Below are 18,026 nucleotides of genomic sequence, written 5' to 3'. Positions count from 1 at the left end.
TCCATCTGGTCTAGTGAGTCATTTAGGATTGATGTTTCTTTGCTGATTTTTTGTTTAGAGGATTTGTCCAATGATGATAGTGGGGTGTTGAAGTCTCCTACTATGATTGTATTGCTGTTAATCTCTCCTTTGATATCTTCCAGGAGTTTTTTAATGTATCTTGGTGCTCCTGTATTGGGTGCATATATGTTTACCAGAGTTATTTCTTCTTGTTGGATTGCTCCCTTTAGTATTATGAAGTGGCCTTCATTATCTCTTGTTATGTCCTTCACTTTGAGATATAATTTGTGAGATATAAGTATTGCTACCCCAGCTTTTTTTTTCATTTCCATTCGCCTGGAAAACCTTTTTCCATCCCTTTACTCTCAGTCTGTATGCGTCCTTTTTTTTTGTGGTGGGTTTCCTTAGACAGCAGATATATGGGTTTTGTTTTCTTATCCAATCTGTTACCCTGTGTCTTTTGATTGGGGCATTCAATCCATTTACATTTAAAGTTATTATTGATAGGCACTTATTTGTCGCCATTTTTATTCTATACCCCTGTGTTCCTTCTTTGCTTCCTATTTCTTTCTTTCTTTTTTTTTTTTTACAGCAGACCCTTTAGCATTTCTTTCATTGCTGGTTTGGTGGTGATAAACTCCCTTAGCCCTTTTTTGTCTGTGAAGCTCCTGATTTCACCTTCAATTTTGATTGACAGCCTTGCTGCGTATAGTATTCTTGGATTGAGACCCTTCTTTTGCATTACTTTGTATATTTCATTCCATTCCCTTCTGGCCTGATGAGTTTCTGTTGAGAAATCAGTTGCTAGTCTGATGGGGGTTCCTTTGTATGTAACTGTCTGTCTCTCTCTGGCCGCTTTTAAGATTCTTACTTTGTCGTTAGTGTTTGCCAACTTAATTATAATGTGCCTTGGCGTCGGTCTTTTGGGGTTCATTTTGCTTGGAACTCTGTGAGCTTCTTAGATTTGTGTGGGTTTCTTCTTCCCTATATCAGGGAAGTTTTCTGTTATTATTTCTTCTAACAGGTTTTCTATTCCTTGCTCCATTTCCTTTCCTTCTGGTACCCCTATTATCCTGATGTTGTTTTGTTTTGTGTTGTCCCGAAGTTCCCTTAGGCTCTCCTCATGCTTTCTAATTTTTGTTTCTAGAAACTGTTGTAATTGGGTATTTTTTTCCATCTTGTCTTCTAGCTCACTTATGCGGTCCTCTGCTTCTTCTAGTCTACTCTTGATGCTTTCTATTGAGTTCTTTACAGCAGCGGTGTCATTTTTCATTTCTTCTTGGTTCTTCTTCATTTCCTCTTGGTTCTTACTCATATTGTCGAATTTGTCTTCCATCCTTTTCAGCCACCTTATGATCATTTCTCTGAATTCTTTCTCTGATAGGTTGTTTGCCTCTAATTCGTTTACTTCCTTTTCTGGTGATGCCTGCTTCTCTTTCCTATGGGGGCTATTTCTTTGTCTCCCCATGGTCTCTCTTCTCCGGATGTCTGGTTATATAGTTCTCTCCGGCGTTGATTTAAAGGTACAAAATACAACACAACCAGGCACAACACACAAGGCACTGAACAGAATTGTATTCACGATATTAATAACCTCCAATAAAGGTAACCACCAGAGAAAGACAAATTAGGGAATAGGAGTGGAAGAGGGAGAGTAAAAAGAAAGAACAACAACAAAAAAAAGAGTGTGAATCTGAACTTGGGAGAAGAGCAGAAAAAAAAAGAAAAGAAAAAAAAGTGAGACAAGAACAATAGTAAGAGAGAAAAGGGGAACAAACTATATATATGGAGAGTAAACTCCACTAGAACAACCACTAACCCCAGCAAATTCCAGCAACATGAGCCTGGAGATTAATACAAACTGCAACACCAACTAATATCAAGTGAGGCAAGGGAAAACAAAAGTAAAAAACAAAGAAAAACAAAGCAAACAATAGAACCAACCAAACAAACAAAAAGAATAATCAAAACAATCTCATAAAAAAGCATAAAAATTCAATCTAATCAACATTCAAGCAAACAACAACAAAAGGCCAGAGAGAAAAATAATTTTTTTAAGGTAGCGTAGAGAGAGGTATGTATGGATTTGGAGCAGGGGGTTGGGAATTAGATATATCAGTAGGGTGAAATTTTAGCAGAGGGTAAACTGAAAAAGTAGGGAAAATCTAAAGCCAGAAAGGGTTAAGATAAACAGGAGACCAAAAGGGGAAAGTTTAGGGGGAGAGTGATGGCAAAATGTTAGCTTTGAGATAGGGTAAGGGAAAAATGCAAATAGAATGTAGGACACTAATCCCAAAATAAAAGAAAGAGAAAATCAAGTGACATTAAAAAAAAAAGTAAAATAATAGTAATAATAATGCTGATTGAAAATAAAAATGTAATAATTAAAAAGGTGAAAATCGAGTGAGGAAAAAGAAAAAAAAGTTAGTTTCTTAAGTAAAAGATGCAAAAAATTAAAATTAAAAATTAGAATAAAAAAATTAAAAAATTTTGAAAAAAGAATTAAAAATTAAAAATAGGAAGACTAAAATGTGCAGTAGCGGCTGTCATTCACTTCCTCTATTATTCTGTTTGGTATGCCTGTTTCCCAGTCTGGGCGGTATTTCAGTTCAGCTTCGTTCCACTGCTTCTCAGTGTTTTAAGCCAGTCCTGCTTTTTAAGCCGGCCGTGTCTTAATTTCTCGTATTTATTTTTGATTACACCAGAGACAATTAGCATTTCAGTCCCTGGGTGGCAGTGTTTCTGAATTGACTTCCAGGCCTCTCTAGCTTTTTTTTTTTTTCTCCTCTATGGCACTCACTACTGGTTTGTGGAGGTGTGTGCCTCAGAGCTGCCTCTCCGGTGGTCACACCCAGCTCTGCTCCCCAGGTCCGAAAAAACAGCTTCCCCCTGCAGTCTTTCAGGGTTTTTCCACCTGGGTTTTCCTATGTATTGGGCTTAGTAATCAGAGTCAGAAAGAGCCCAAGTTTGTGGACAGTGGGTCTGTGCGCCAGACTAAGGACCTGCACTCCTTTGAAAATTCTTAGTCTGACCCTCCTCGTCAGATTAAAATGAGTTGCTTTTAAGAGGTCACTTCTGTTAGCAGCTCAGAGGACCCCCTTCCACATTCATGGATCACGGCAGCTCCAACTGCCGCCGATTTTTCTAGGCACAGACCTCCCAGTTCCTGCCGGTCCTGTGGTTCGCGCGCTTCCCTCCCACCATGGGGATTAGAAACCACACCTTATTTCAGGCGAAATCTGACCTTTCCTTGGTGCAGTGAAGAGTTCCTTTGAATCCGAATGTTTGCGCCAATAGGGGACCGGTGTTCTGGTGCTTGCAGCTGTTCAGTGTTTGCAGTTGTCGTGGAAAGTCAGATTTCCAATACAATCCTCCTTTCCTTGCAAGATAGCGAGGCGCCCGGTGAGCCCGCAGCTCCGGGAGGGGACTCAGCCCCTGTGGGTGCTGCAAGGTCAGGGGAAACCTGCCCAGCATTCCCCCGCCTTCTCCTGGAGTTTAGCTGTCCCTTGACTTGCCAACATACACTCCCCCTGCGAACCTCTGTTGCTCCTACTCTCCGTCCCAGGACCAGACTCCAAACACGACTCTATTCCGTCGCCATTTTTTCTCCTCCTCAGTATGGACATTTTAGTGGTGTTTATACGATGAATCCATGAGCAAGATATATTCTACTTGTTTATATATTTCTCTATCTCTTTTTTCAATGTCCTGTAGATTTCTGAGTGCAGGTCTTTTAGCTCCTTGGTTAAGTTTATTCCTAAGTATGATAATTTTTTTGTTGCAATGGTAAATGGGATTGTTCGTTTAGTTTCTCTTTTTAAGAGTTCATTATTGCTGTATAAAAATGCCATAGATTTCTGGGTGTTAATTTTGTATCCTGCTATGTTGCCAAATTCATTTATTAAATCTAGTATTTTTGTTGTTGTTGTTGTTGGATACTTTAGGGTTTTCTATGTACAATATCATGACATCTGGAAATAATGATAGTTTTACTTTCTACTTTTCAATTTGGATGCCTTTATTTTTTCTTCTTGTCTAATCGTTGTGGCTAGGACTTCCAGTACTATGTTTAATAAGAGTGGTGAAAGAGGACATCCCTGTATTATTCCTATTCTTAGGGAAAATGGTTTTAGTTTTTGCACATTGCGTATGACATTGGCAGTAGGTTTGTCATATATGGCCTTTTTAAAATGTGGTTAGGATACCTCTATTCCCAATTTGCTGAGATTCTTTTATCAAGCAAGTGTGTTGTATTGTGTCAAATGCTTTTTCTTTAAAAAATATTTTTATTGATTTCAGAGAGGAAGGGAGAGGGAGAGGGAGAAAATGAGATAGAAACATTAATGATGAGAGAGAATCATTGATCGGCTTCCTCCTGCACACCCCACACTGGGGATCGAGCCCACAATCCAGGCATGTGCCCTGTCCAGGAATCAAACCGTGACATCCTGGTTTATAGGGTGATGCTCAACTACTGAGTCAAGCTGGCCGGGCTTGAATGCTTTTTCTGCATTAATTGATATCATCAGATGATTTTTGTCTTTCAATTTGTTTATGTGATGTATTATGTTTGTTGATGTGCAGTTATTGTACCAACCTTGCATCCGTGGAATAAATCCCATGTGGTTATGGTGTATGATGTAATCCAATAGTACCTTAAAGTACTTAAAAATAACGAGAGTACATTTACACAATGGGATACCACAAGGCTATAAAGAAGAAGGATCACTTATTTTGTTCATTAGATTCCACATATAAGTGAGAGCATATGATACTTATCTTTCTCTGACTGGCTTATTTTGCTTAGCATAACACTTTCCAGGTCCATCCATGTTGTTGCAAAGGATAAGGGATCCTTCTTTTTTATAGCCTTGTGGTATCCCATTGTGTAAATGTACTCTCGTTATTTTTAAGTACTTTAAGGTACTATTGGATTTTTCAGGTAGACAATCACATTTTCTGCAAATAATAATTTTGCTTCTTTCTCCAGTATTTTATATTTATTTTATTTTCTTCACTAATTGCATTGTTTAGGACTTGTGGAATATGTTAAATATGTGGCACTATGTGGGCATTCATGTCTTCTTATTATCCTCCAGGGAAATGCATGATAATTTGAGACATTTTCTTTTGTAATCATGTTACATATTGCATAATTTTATTTATTTTTATTTTTTTATTGAGGTATTATATGTGTACATATCTTACCATTGCCCACCCCACCCCACACCCATACATGCCCTCACCCCCCAGAGTTTTGCGTCCATTGTTTATGCTTATATGCATGCATACAAGTCCTTCGTTTGATTTCTTATCTCCCCCACCTCTCCCTAACTTTCCCCCTATAATGTGACAGTCTGTTTGATGCTTTACTGTCTCTGTATCTATCTTTTTGTTCATCAGTTTATAATGTTCTTTATTATCCATAAATGAGTGAGATCATGTGGTATTTTTCTTTCATTGACTGGGTTATTTCACTTAGCATAATGTTCTCCAATTCCATCCTGGTTGCTGCAAATGATGAGAATTCCTTCTTTTTTATGGCAGCATAGTATTCCATTGTGTAGATGTACCACAGTTTTCTGATCCAGTCATCTGCTGACAGGCACCTAGGCTGTTTCCAAATCTTAGCTATTGTAAATTGTGCTGCTATGAACATAGGGGTGCAGATATCCTTTCTGATTGGTGTTTCTAGTTTCTTCGGATATATTCCGTAATGATAGCCTTGCTGGATAGAGTAGTCTTAGGTACAGTCCCTTGGTTTTTATTACTTTGTATACTTCATGCCACTCCGTTCTGGCCTGAATGATTTTTTATTGTTAAATCACCTTACAGTCTAATGGGACCTCTCTTGGAGGTAACTTACTTTCTCTCTCTTACAGCCTTTAATATTCTTTCTTTGTCTTTAATGTTTGGTGTTTCAATTATTACTAGTATGTGCCTATGTGTGGGCATTTTGGGGTTCATCTAGATTGGGACTCTCTCTCTTTTCTGAACTTGAGTGACTTTTCCTTCATCAGGTTAGGGAAATTTTCTGCCATTATTTCTTCAAACAGGTTCTGCATTCTTGGCTGATATTCTTCTCTTTCTGGTTCCCTTATGATGCAAATGTTGTTATGTTTCACGTTGTCCCAAAGCTCCCTTAGACTCTCCTCCTGCTTTTTAATTTTTTGTCTAATTGATGCTCCGAATGGGTGTTTTTAATACCTTGTCTTCTAATTCATGATTCGGTTTCTCCACGTCTACTAGTCTACTGTTGATTCCTTTCAAGGTATTTTTATTTCAGCTATGTCATTCTTCATGTCTGCTTGGTTCTTGTTGATATTTTCTACCTTTTTTATTTTGCTGCTGTAGTCCTCATTAAATTCCATAGTGTTCCAATAAGATGCTTGTAGTTCTCACTGAGTTGTTTGAGCACCCTTATTACCATTACTCTGAATGATTTATCTGAGAAATTGCTTGCCTCCATTTCAATTTAGTTCCTCTTCTGGCCATTTCTCCTTTTTCTTCATTTGGGGATTTTTCTTTGTCTCCCAATTTTTGTGTCCCTTTGTTTCTATTTCTGTATATTAGATCAAACTGCTGTGCCCCCCAGGCTTTGTGGAGTTGTCTTATATAGTAGGTGTTTTGTGGGACCCAGTGGTGTATCCTCTTAGATCTCCTGAGCTGGGTACTCTAGGAATGCCTTTGTTTGAGTTATTTGGGTTCTCTTGCAGTTGGGTCTTGAATGTTGTTTTCCTCTGCATTGATGGAATCTCCTCTCAGGTTGGCTGACTTTGTGGCTCACCCGCCACCACATCGTCTGAGCTATTGTGGAGGTGCTAACAAAATATAACACGACAAAAGAAGAAACCAAACAAAAACATACAAAATACCCCTACAAGAACACCTAAAGCCACCCCTTGAGAAGAGAAAATTAGGAAAGAAAAAGAGAGTCCTAATGGTAGAAGAAAATAAAAAAATAAAAACTATGAGGAGAAAAAACAAACTAACTAACAAAAAAAAGCAAAACCCCCTACAAACAACAAAAAGGGGAGGAGAGAAAAAGGAATATCAAGGGGCAGAGATGAAATAAAGAAAATAAGAATGAAGAATAGGGGAAGGAAATTATTTAAAATTAAAGAGGATGAAAAAAATTGAAAAGGAAAATAAAGAATAAAGCAGATAGACCCAAAATAAGAAAAGGAAAAAAGATGAGAAAGCAGGAGAAAAAGAAAAAAAAATATTGAGTAGGAAAAGGGAAGACTAAAATAGGATGGATACAATAGAGACTGAAATAATAGCCAATCATTAAAACAGATAAGGAATATTTAAAAAGGACAGAAAGAAAGGGAAGAGAATAAAAAAAAAAGTGAAGTGGCATTTGTCTCGGCCGTGTTTAGTGCCTCCTTGGAGCTCCTCTTGGACTCTGCTCTTCTGATGACTGTGGCTGACTATTTTGTCTGCCAATTTTGGACTTACTGGGAGGTACTTAGCTGCCAACCATCGTCAGAATCTGTCCTCCTTTGGCTTTCAACCAACCTGCTTGAAGCTCTGAGAGATCCACAGTTTCTGTCTGTCTCCATAGCACTTGTCTGCATGTGGGAGCAGTCAATCTGCCCTGTAAAGCAGGTTTGTTAGCAGCATGGGACTTAGTGCTTGGTCAGTAACCTTCCCACATTATCAGGGTTTCACCTCTTCCCTCCTTTACCTGCCAATCAGATGTCAATATTAATCACTGAAAAGTCTGTTTCTGAAAGCACTTTATGCAGAATTGGGAGTCTAGAACTCTGGGTCTCTCTTGAGGGGATGGTGCTGTTCAGATTTCAGGGAACGTGGTGGGTGTTTTTCCCTGTCCCAGAGTTACTCCTCTGGGAGTGACCAGAATATTACTCTGCCCTCATCATGACAGAGATCCGTATGTAGTCCAGTAGGGTCAGCTGCAAACCTGGAGTTTCTGTCAGCTCTCCTGTGCGGGGTGGAGCAACTATCAGGTTTACAGGAAGTTGGGCGGATGGCCCCACCCCCATTCCAGTCACTGATGCTTCCTGAGACTGTTCTAACCCATAGGATTGGCCTTTGTTGTTGTCTGCAAAGGTCAAGATGCAGGGTATGGCAGGCAGGGTGCCTGAGGGTCTGGCAGGCTATATCACTTAAGGTGGTTTTTTTTTCTCTTCTTGAGGGCAGCTAGCTCCTCTCAGGAAAAATGGCTGTTTCTATTTGGGGGTCTGGCCAAATGCAGTTCTCCTGGCTGCTGCTCTTCCATGTCTCCCCACAATGCTTCCAACCCCATATTTTCCTTAGGCACCTTGAGTTCCTACCATTCTCCCTCTACCAAGTCTCATGTGAGTAGCTGTAAATCAAGCATGTCAAACTCAAAGGCTAATACGGGCCAAATAAACAAGGTTTGAGTTTATGTGGGCCAGAAAAAAAACAAAAGCTTCAATTGTCATAGAAACGTACGTTTATTTTGGTAGAGACATGCTGAATACAAGGGCTGAAATAAATGAGTAATCGTTAACATAAAATAATAGAACATTTTAATAAAAGTTAATATTTTTTCTTGAACATTAACTTACCAGACATTAAATAACTGCAAAAATTAATAAGCGTAACTCAAATAAACCTATTTTTCTTATTCTCCGAAAGTGAAATATTTCCTGTTGTGCACACCAAACAAGTCAGTCCAAGACTAATGACGTGGCAATCAGCTGCTAAAATATTCGCTGCTAGTATTAGTGGAGAGAAATGGTGTGCCTACGCGCAAGGTGCATAAGGGAAATGAATGCAACACGATTATAATAATAAGTTATTAGAGAACATTGTAGTTTGTTAATAATTATGTATAATGGGATATTATAAAAATTAAGTTATGAAATTTTTATTAAAATGTTTCTTATATACCGTTATATTGGCTGGGCCGCAAAAATATTCATTGTGGGCTGTGAGTTTGTATGCTTGCTGCAAATGAAACTCCTGTGTTCTAGGTTTAAAAAAAAAGCCACAACTGAATGTGATCATGTGATATTTATCTTTCTCTGACTGACTTATTTCGCTTAGCATAATACTCTCCAGCTTCATCCATGCTGTTGCAAATGGTAGGAGTTCCTTCCTTTTAACAGCAGCATAGTATTCCATTGTGTAGATGTATCACAGTTTTTTAATCCACTCATCTGCTGATGGGCACTTAGGCTGTTTCCAAATATTAGCTATTGTAAATTGTGCTGCTATGAACATAGGGGTGCATACACTGAGTGGCCAGATTATTATGATCTCTGAATGCATAATAATCTGGCCACTCAGTGTATATTCTATATAATAAAAGGCTAATATGCAAATTGTCCACTCGACCAGGAGTTCGTCCAGCAGGCAGACCGGCCAACTGCCCATGTTGCCTCCCCCTGGCCAGGCTGGCCGGACCCCACCCATGCACGAATTCATGCACTGGGCCTCTAATATATATATATATATATATATATATATATATATATATATATATATATATATATACTGAGTGGCCAGATTATTATACATTCAGAGATCATAATAATCTGGCCACTCAGTGTACGTTCTTTCTGATTGGTGTTTCTAGTTTCTTGGGATATATTCCTAGAAGTGGGATCACTGGGTCAAATGGGTGAGGGTAAGGGGAAGAGATCAACCAAAGGACTTGTATGCATGCATATAAGCATAACTAATGGACACAGACACCAGGGGGGTGAGGGCATGAACGGGAGCGGGGTCAGGCGGCAATGAGGGGATAAGGACACATATGTAATACCTTAATCAATAAAGAAAAAAAAAGCCAAAAATATGAGGTCAGCCAGTGTGGCTCAGTTATTGAGTGTCAACCTATGAATCAGAAGGTCATGGTTCAATTCCTGGTCAGGGCATATGCCCGGGTTGCAGGCTCGATTCCCAGTGTTGGATATACAGGAGGCAGCCGATCAATGATTCTCATCATTGATGTTGTTCTCTCTCTCTCTCTCTCTCTCTCTCTCTCTCTCTCTCTCTCTCTCCCCCTTCCTCTCTGAAGTAAAATATATATATATATATATATATATATATATATATATATATACAAAACAAACAAAAAAACACAAACAAAATGTGGAGGCTTTCTCTCCTACAAGATTCCCTGAGGGCCAGCAGCCCTGCTGCCTTTCACGGCTGGATGTGACATGGGCCACTGGTTTCGGCGCTGGTTCTCTGGGCTATGGAGCCCAGCCTGGGTTCCTGGCCTCAATCTTCTGAGGGAACATACTCTCCAATAGCCCAGAGCTCACTCCTCCCTCTTGGTCTGCTGCCCATGGAAGCTGGGTCACCTCTTCTTATGACCTCATCCTTCCTACCAGCCTCCAGATGTTTTATGTCCTTCCTTGATATAACTCTCCTCCTCAGCTGGACCTCAGTTGGAAATTCCCGGTGAATGTTCCCCACTTTAATGTTATTTACTGTCTGGCTCTGGGAAGAGGTGCAAGAAAGGTCTGCCTATTTGACCACCATTTTCTTTTCCAAGAACCAGCTCTTAGTTTCATTGATCTTTTATATTGTTTTTTTTAGTCTCTACTTCATTTATTTCCACTGTAATGTATATAATTTCCTTTCTTCTACTCACTTTGGGATTTGTTTGTTCCTTTTCTGGTTCCTTTAAGTGTGTAGTTAAATAGCTTATTTGAAATTTTTCTTGTATCTGGTGGTAGGCCTGTCATGCTGTGAATTTCCCTCTTACTACTGCTTTCACCGTGTCCCATAGATTTTGGGTTGTTGTGTTCCCATTATTATTTGTTTCAAGGTATCTTTTGATTTCTTCCTTGATTTCATTGTTAACCCATTCATTGTTTAGTAATATGTTATTTAGCCTCCATGTCTTCGTGTGTTTTCCACTCTTTTTGTGATTGATTACCTGTTTCATACTGAGATGGTCAGAGAAGAATCTTAATATGATTTCAGTCTTCTAAAATTTGAGACTTGTGGTCTCTCCTAGAAAGTGTTCTATATGTACTTGAAAAGAATATATATTCTGCTGCTTTGGGGTGAAATGCTATGAAGATATCAGTTAAATCCATGTGATCTAGTGTGTCATTTAAGGCCCCTGTTTTCATGTTGATTTTCTGTCTGGAAGACCTATCCATTGATGTCAATCAGGTGTTAAAACCCACTACTATGACTCTATTAATATTGGTCTCCCCCTTATATTCATCTAGATTTGCTTTATATATTTAGATGCTTCTATATTGGTTGCATAAATGTTTACAAGGATTATAGCAAAGAATATATTTCCGATTAAGTATATGGCTGAACCAGTGTATATACTTCTGACCTTTTTTTCTGCATTCCCAGGGTCGTTATGGCTGCTGTCGCTTTCTACGAGATGGATATAAAACCCCTAAAGAGGTAGGTTCCTTCTCTCCAAAATGATTCCAAGGCTATCTATAGTCTTATTCAGAGTAAACAGTTACTTCACTCATGGTACTTCAAATATTCACTAAATAGGATAATAATAACTGATATTTGCTACTTTTGTTGGGTTTAGTAACTAAGTTCTGTTTGTCAGCCTTTCTGCATTTGTTTATTTTTAAGTTGTATGCTTAAATAAGTGAATGAAAGTTTAGGCAGAAACAGAGTATTTGCATAGCCTCAAAGTATTTTTCCTCCCAAATATTTAATAATGTCATAGGAAAAAATCTTTCCATCATTAGCTCTTCCTGGCCCCTTCCACCTTTTGCTGTTGGTTAGTTGTAAACAGTTTTTGATCTTGAAAAATTAATTTCCATTTGTTACAGTTGTCAAAATTCTCCTTGGAAATATCAATGGAAAATATTAAGTATTATTGAAGGGAATGAGTTATCAATAAGAAGTATTTTCATTGGCAATGTAAACATTATTTAAGGCTTAGATTTGCTGGTCAAGAGCCATTATAATAATTTTTTTAAAAAAATCATTGAGCTCAAACTCTTCTGGTCTACTTCCTCTCTTTAACTTTATTCTTTAGCCTTGTTGACTTCCTCCTCTACCAATCTACTAAAATTATGCTCTCAAACATCATCATAATCTTCTAAATGACCCATCCAATTGCCTTTCCACAATCCTTATTCTGCTTGACTTCTTTGTAGCACATCACTGTTACTTATCCCTGTGTTTTCTTGAAATTATTTTCTTATTTTAATTTCCACAACACTACATTGTCCTAATTCTTTTCCTCTTTCTCTCCTTCACTCATGAAACTGTGAGGGTTTAACAAGATTCTGTTCTTGGGCTATTCCTTCATTATATATAGTTATTACATCTACAATTTGTGCTTCATGTGTCACTAGTAATGGTGATTCCCAAACTCTCATCTCTTGCTGTATGCTAAATATTTCTGTCCACATTTCCTCCTGCTACCTAAAACTTATAAAGTATAAAATAAAACTCAAGTTTATTACAGATTAATCTCACGTCTTCATACACCTGCCTATAATGTCATTATTATTCCTGTTCTAGTAGTTAGAAGTCACATCACAAAGTACTTGCTAAGGCAGAGAGGTATGTACATGCTATGCCTTCTCTGAAACTATCAATAGTGAAAGGCTATGTTATATACCCCTGCTCTAAATATGTATATCTGATCTTGGAGTGATAAGACAGACTGTGTTTATTATGCTTTTACCAGGATCCCAATCGTCTATACTATGAACCAGCTGAGCTGAAGTTATTTGAAAATATAGAGTGTGAATGGCCATTGTTCTGGACATACTTTATCCTCGATGGGGTCTTCACTGGCAATGCTGAACAGGTAATGAACTGGGGAAAGAGCTTTTTTGCAAAATGTTCTTATTATGTCTTCCTCTTTCAGCTAATGGCTGTGCCAACCCTGTGCCCAAATGAAAATCTTCCTTAATAGGGAGGAGATAGCATTGTCTCCTAGAGGCTAATAGTTGAGGGCACTAAGTTAGGATTTGGAAGACCTGGATATTGCCATATCTAATACTTTGCTTTTAACAAATATGCAAAGCAAAACAGCAAGTCCTGTCTACTTGACACAATCATTAGAGGTCTCTAAATTTACTTCCTGACTTTGTATGTCTTTTAAAAAATAAATCTTACATATGATGTTCTCATGTTAGACCACCCCAAAAAAATAAAACCCCCAACAATCCACTCATCCCTGTCCTCACCCCCCAAAACATGCTCATCATTGCTTTTTTGGCTACATGAATAAAGTAGTTTATAAATCATCATTGAAAAACAGTGAGATTTAAGCATAACCAATGGACGCAGACACTGGGGTGGGGGGTAAAGGCATGAATGTAAGTGGGGTGGGGGGAAATGGGGGGATAAGAACACATATGTAATACCTTAATCAATAAAGAAAAAAAGAAACACAGTGAAATTTAGAACCTTAGTTAAATAAATTTAATATCAGGCATTCTAAAAATTGGCTATGGTCTAAAATTGGACATAAATCCAATGCATTTGGAAGTCATTTATACTTTGCTACTTAAAATAAAATTTTGTGTAATTTGAATGATTTGGCTAATATTAATATGTAATTGCCAATATGAGTCTAAATAATAGGGTTTCACTAAAGTTACAGGGGCCACAAAGTTCTATTTTACTCTAAATTTTAATAATTTATAAAGTATCCATTTTTGAGCAAGCATATAAGATAAGCTATAATAAAAATAACCTGCCTATTTTGATCACCCTGATTTGATTCTAGCATTTTTCTCAGTCCTTCTCAAATTCTATGAAATTGTTTATAAAAAACTTTTCTTACTCAAAAAGAGATTATTTATCAAATATGCCTACTAAGTATAAAGCACATTCAGGTTATTTGAACTTGGAAGTAGGGAGGAGTTGGAATACCTGGAATTTTTGGGGGGGCTTCACTATTGACCATTGAGTAATCCAAGTGTTGTCATTGACTTCTTCAGTTTCTCTGTGCATATAATGAAAATCGTTTTTTTCTCCATTAATTGAAGAAGAAGATATCACTAAAATTCTTTGAATTTCACAGGTAAAGACATGTTGTACGTGCAAAGTAGAATCACTTAAGCTATAGTGAGACATATATGTTTCTTTAAAATTACCTTGCTCTGCATATTTGAGAAATAAAAACTATAGGCTTGTGGGAAAATAGGATTGGGGAACAAAATTTTAAAAGTTGGTCAGAAAAACATATAAAATGATAGGGCCCTAATAAAAACTCTATTACAGCTGTATGCAAGTTAAATGTTAAAAAATACAATATATATGATATTGTACCTTGAAAAATACCTGAAATTTGCTTTTGGATATGTGCACTCACATTCCCACCAGCCCACCCTGGCTCCCCTGCCCACCACCTTGTGTACCAGAGGAAGAGAGCAAAAGACAGCTATCAAAAGAAAATCAACCCAAGCCATTATGCTCAATTAATATTTGACTAAGGAAGCAAAGCATACAATGGAGTGAAGACAATCTCTTCAATAAAAGGTGTTGGGAAAATTGGACAGATACATGCAAAAAATGAAACTAGACCATCAACTTACACCATACACAAAAATAAACTCAAAATGGATAAAGGACTTAAATGTAAGACATGAAACCATAAAAATCTTAGAAGAAACCATAGGCAGCAAAATCTCAGACATCTCTCACAGCAATATGTTTACTGATACATCTCCTAGGGCCATGGTCGGCAAACTGCAGCTTGCGAGCCACATGCGGCTCTTTAGCCTTTTGAGTGTGGCTCTTTCACAAAATACCACGGCCTGGGCGAGTCTATTTTGAAGAAGTGGCGTTAGAAGAAGTTTAAGTTTAAAAAATTTGGCTCTCAAAAGAAATTTCAATCGTTGTACTGTTGATATTTGGCTCTGTTGACTAATGAATTTGCCGACCACTGTCCTAGGGCAATGGAAACTAAGGAGAAAATAAAAAAATGGGACTACATCAAAATAAAAAGCCTCTGACCAGCAAAAAAAAAACCATCAACAAAATAACAAGAAAGCCCACATGGAAGAACATATTTGCCAATGATACATCCAATAAGGGGTTAATTTCCAAAATGTATAGGGAACTCATACAACTAAACAAAAGGAAGATAAACAATTCAATTAATAATGGGCAAAGGACCTAAATAGATACTTCTCCAAAGTGGACATACAGAAGTCCAAGAGGCATATGAAAAAATGCTTAAAGTCACTAATCATCAGAGAGATGCAAATCAAAATGACAATGAGGTACCACTTCACACCTGTCAGAATGGCTATCATCAACAAACGACAAGTATTGGCAAGAATGCAGAGAAAAGGAACCCTAGTATACTGCTGGTGGGAATGCAGACTGGTGAAGCCTCTGTTGAAACTCTGTATGGAGTTTTCTCAAAAAATTAAAAATGGAACTCTTGTTTGACCCAGTGAACCCACTTCTAGGAATATATCCTAGGAAATCAGAAACACCAATCAAAAAGAATATATGCACCCCTATGGTCATAGCAGCACAATTTACAGTAGCTAAGATTTGGAAACAGCCTAAGTGACCATCAGCAGATGAGTGGATTAAAAAACTGGTACATCTATACAATGGGATACTATGCAGCTATAAAAAAGAAAGAACTCTTACCATTTGCAATAGCATGGATGGACCTGGAGAGCAGTATTCTAAGCAAAATAAGCCAGTCAGAGAAAGGTAAGTATCACATGATCTCACTCATATGTGGAATCTAATGAACAACATAAACTGATGAACAAAAGTAGATGAAGAGACATAGAAGCATCAAACAGACTGTTGAACCTCAGAAGGATGGCAGTGGAGGGTGGGTGGGTGGGAAGAGATCAACCATTGAACTTGTATGCATATATGCATGACCCATGGACACAGACAATAGGGTGGTGAAGGCCTGGAGCGGGAGGTGGGGGCAGGCTGGAGAGGTCAATGTGGGGGGGGGGGAAAGGGGACATATGTAATACTTTCAACAATAAAGATTTTTTTGGGAAAAGATAAAAAGAACATAGAACAGAGAGGAAGACTAGAAATATGCTGAGAATAAAGAGGGGGAATTAGAGAAGGGAAGGCACAGAGCCATTCAGCTAGTGGCCATGAGAAAAGAGCACCTCAGAAGTGATGGACAGGAGGTTATCTGAAATCCAACAGGAAGTTGTAACCCTACATGTGGATGTATATAGTTTATTGTCCTCCTATATAATCTTTCATGGCTCATTTTAGCTATATGTGTTCTCAGTTGAAATGGTGCATGAGCGTATGTGAAATTCATGTTATGCTCAAAATTTTCCCTAATATATCAAACACATTGGAACAAATTTATGTTTCCTAAACAACCATTACAGCAGAACTAACTATATATTTTTTCCACCATAAATTATAGGATTTTAACTTTTTATGTATTACTAATCTATAGCAAATTGTTCAGCAAAAACATATAAACTTGACCATAAAGAAACTTAATTTGCAGGCAAAATATAGTTTTAAAAGCCAGTACATGTAATGTGTCGAACCTATCCTTAGGGTAGTACATAGTGGATAAAAATAGGCCTGTGGAGGCAGGCTGACTTGGGCTCAAATCTGGACTCAACCTTCCACTCTTGTGTGATCTTCCATAAGTTCATAACCTGCTAAAGCCTTAGTTTCCCTGTAAAAAGTCTGTGATTATACATACTTCCTAGGATGGTTATTAAAATTAAATGTGTTAAAGCATGCAAAACGCCTAATATAGTATCTTGCCTATAATAAGCATGTAGTAAATGCTACTTCCCCTTTTTCTTCCTTTTACTAGGTGAATATGTTCCTTTTAAATAGGATTTTCTTTGGCAACAGTCTTCCCAAAGGGAACTCTCTATAAAAATTTTTTCTCCCTTTCTTATACCCATAGGTTCAAGAATATAGAGAGGCTCTTGAAGAAGTCCTCATCAAGGACAAAAATGGAGTCCCACTTCTGCCCGAGCTATACAGTGTTCCCCTTGACAAGGTGAGCTAGACAGTGCCGTAACATGGGGCTGGGAGAAGAGGAGAAGTACTTCGATAGGTCTGCCCTGTTTGAGTCAAATAATTGTTACTTTCTCATGATTTTCATGTTCTAAAATTTTGTCTTTCAGTATAGGACGATAAAATTATAATTTTGTTCCCTTGAAAGTAAGATTTTAAAGCACTCACAGTTATGACATTGTTGCACAGCAAGACAAGGGTAAGACCTAACTTAACAGTGGTAGTTTCAAGGGTGTATACTTACCCTCAAAATTACCAAGATGCATTAAAAATGTATAGCCTTTTTGTATTTCAACCATAACTCAATTTAAAAAATAAAATAAATTGTTTAGAGGTTGATTTTTTTTTAAAAAAAGACCAAACCTTAAGGCAATCTGTATCCACCATACAGTTAGAGTAACACTGCTTGACTTTTCAGTGCATTGCATATGTGACTGTTTTATAGGGTACGAATCACAATCCAGACTCAGCCTTTTTGCTGTCTAGTATTTAAAACCTTCCATTATCCTTCTTGTAGCCTTTTAATATTTTCTTTTAGGTTGATGAAGAATATCAAAATCCTCACACTGTGGACCGAGTCCCCATGGGAAAATTGCCTCATATGTGGGGTCAGTCTCTATACATTTTAGGAACTTTGATGGCAGAGGTAAGGAGAAACTTTAACGCTCTTTTTCTGCTTTAGTCACCATAGTAATCAGATTTGTAAATAGCTCATTAAATCTTTTGCTTTTTGTATTCTGCCTTAATTACATATTTTCCTCCAGGTCATTTGAGTGGAACCATGACCAGTCCTTGATAAAAATCTTTCCCCCTGGAAACCTTGTCCCTCATGTCCCCAGAGCTTCCTACCTTGGCACTGTACCTACAGCTGCTCTGGGAATAGGCCCTACCTTGATCTTTCCCTTTCAGAACGCCCCCAAGTGCCTTGCCTGGTGACTGACAAATGCAGTTGTGCTTATACAGCATGACTGATAATGGATTTAAGAGCTAACTTTTCTAAGCAACATCATTCTTTAATTGAATAAACTGATAAGGAAATTTTAGGTAACATGACAACTTGTTAGGAACACCATAGTTTT

General features: G+C 37.8%; 1 protein-coding gene across 1 annotated transcript in view; it reads left to right on the top strand.

The window, feature by feature from the left end:
- PHKA1 (phosphorylase kinase regulatory subunit alpha 1) overlaps positions 1 to 18,026 on the top strand; it is a 371,877-nt gene that overhangs the window by 149,299 nt on the left and 204,552 nt on the right. Inside the window, exons 10-13 of the mRNA XM_079765335.1 lie at positions 11,323 to 11,376; positions 12,635 to 12,757; positions 16,835 to 16,930; positions 17,486 to 17,593. Coding sequence (XP_079621461.1) covers positions 11,323 to 11,376; positions 12,635 to 12,757; positions 16,835 to 16,930; positions 17,486 to 17,593 — 381 coding nt within the window. The remainder of the gene's footprint in view (positions 1 to 11,322; positions 11,377 to 12,634; positions 12,758 to 16,834; positions 16,931 to 17,485; positions 17,594 to 18,026) is intronic.

Source organism: Cnephaeus nilssonii (genome assembly GCF_951640355.1).
Source record: "Cnephaeus nilssonii genome assembly, chromosome: X".
Classification (NCBI taxonomy): domain Eukaryota; kingdom Metazoa; phylum Chordata; class Mammalia; order Chiroptera; family Vespertilionidae; genus Cnephaeus; species Cnephaeus nilssonii.
Note: the sequence above shows the minus strand (reverse complement) of the source record. Positions and strands in the feature narration are given on the sequence as shown.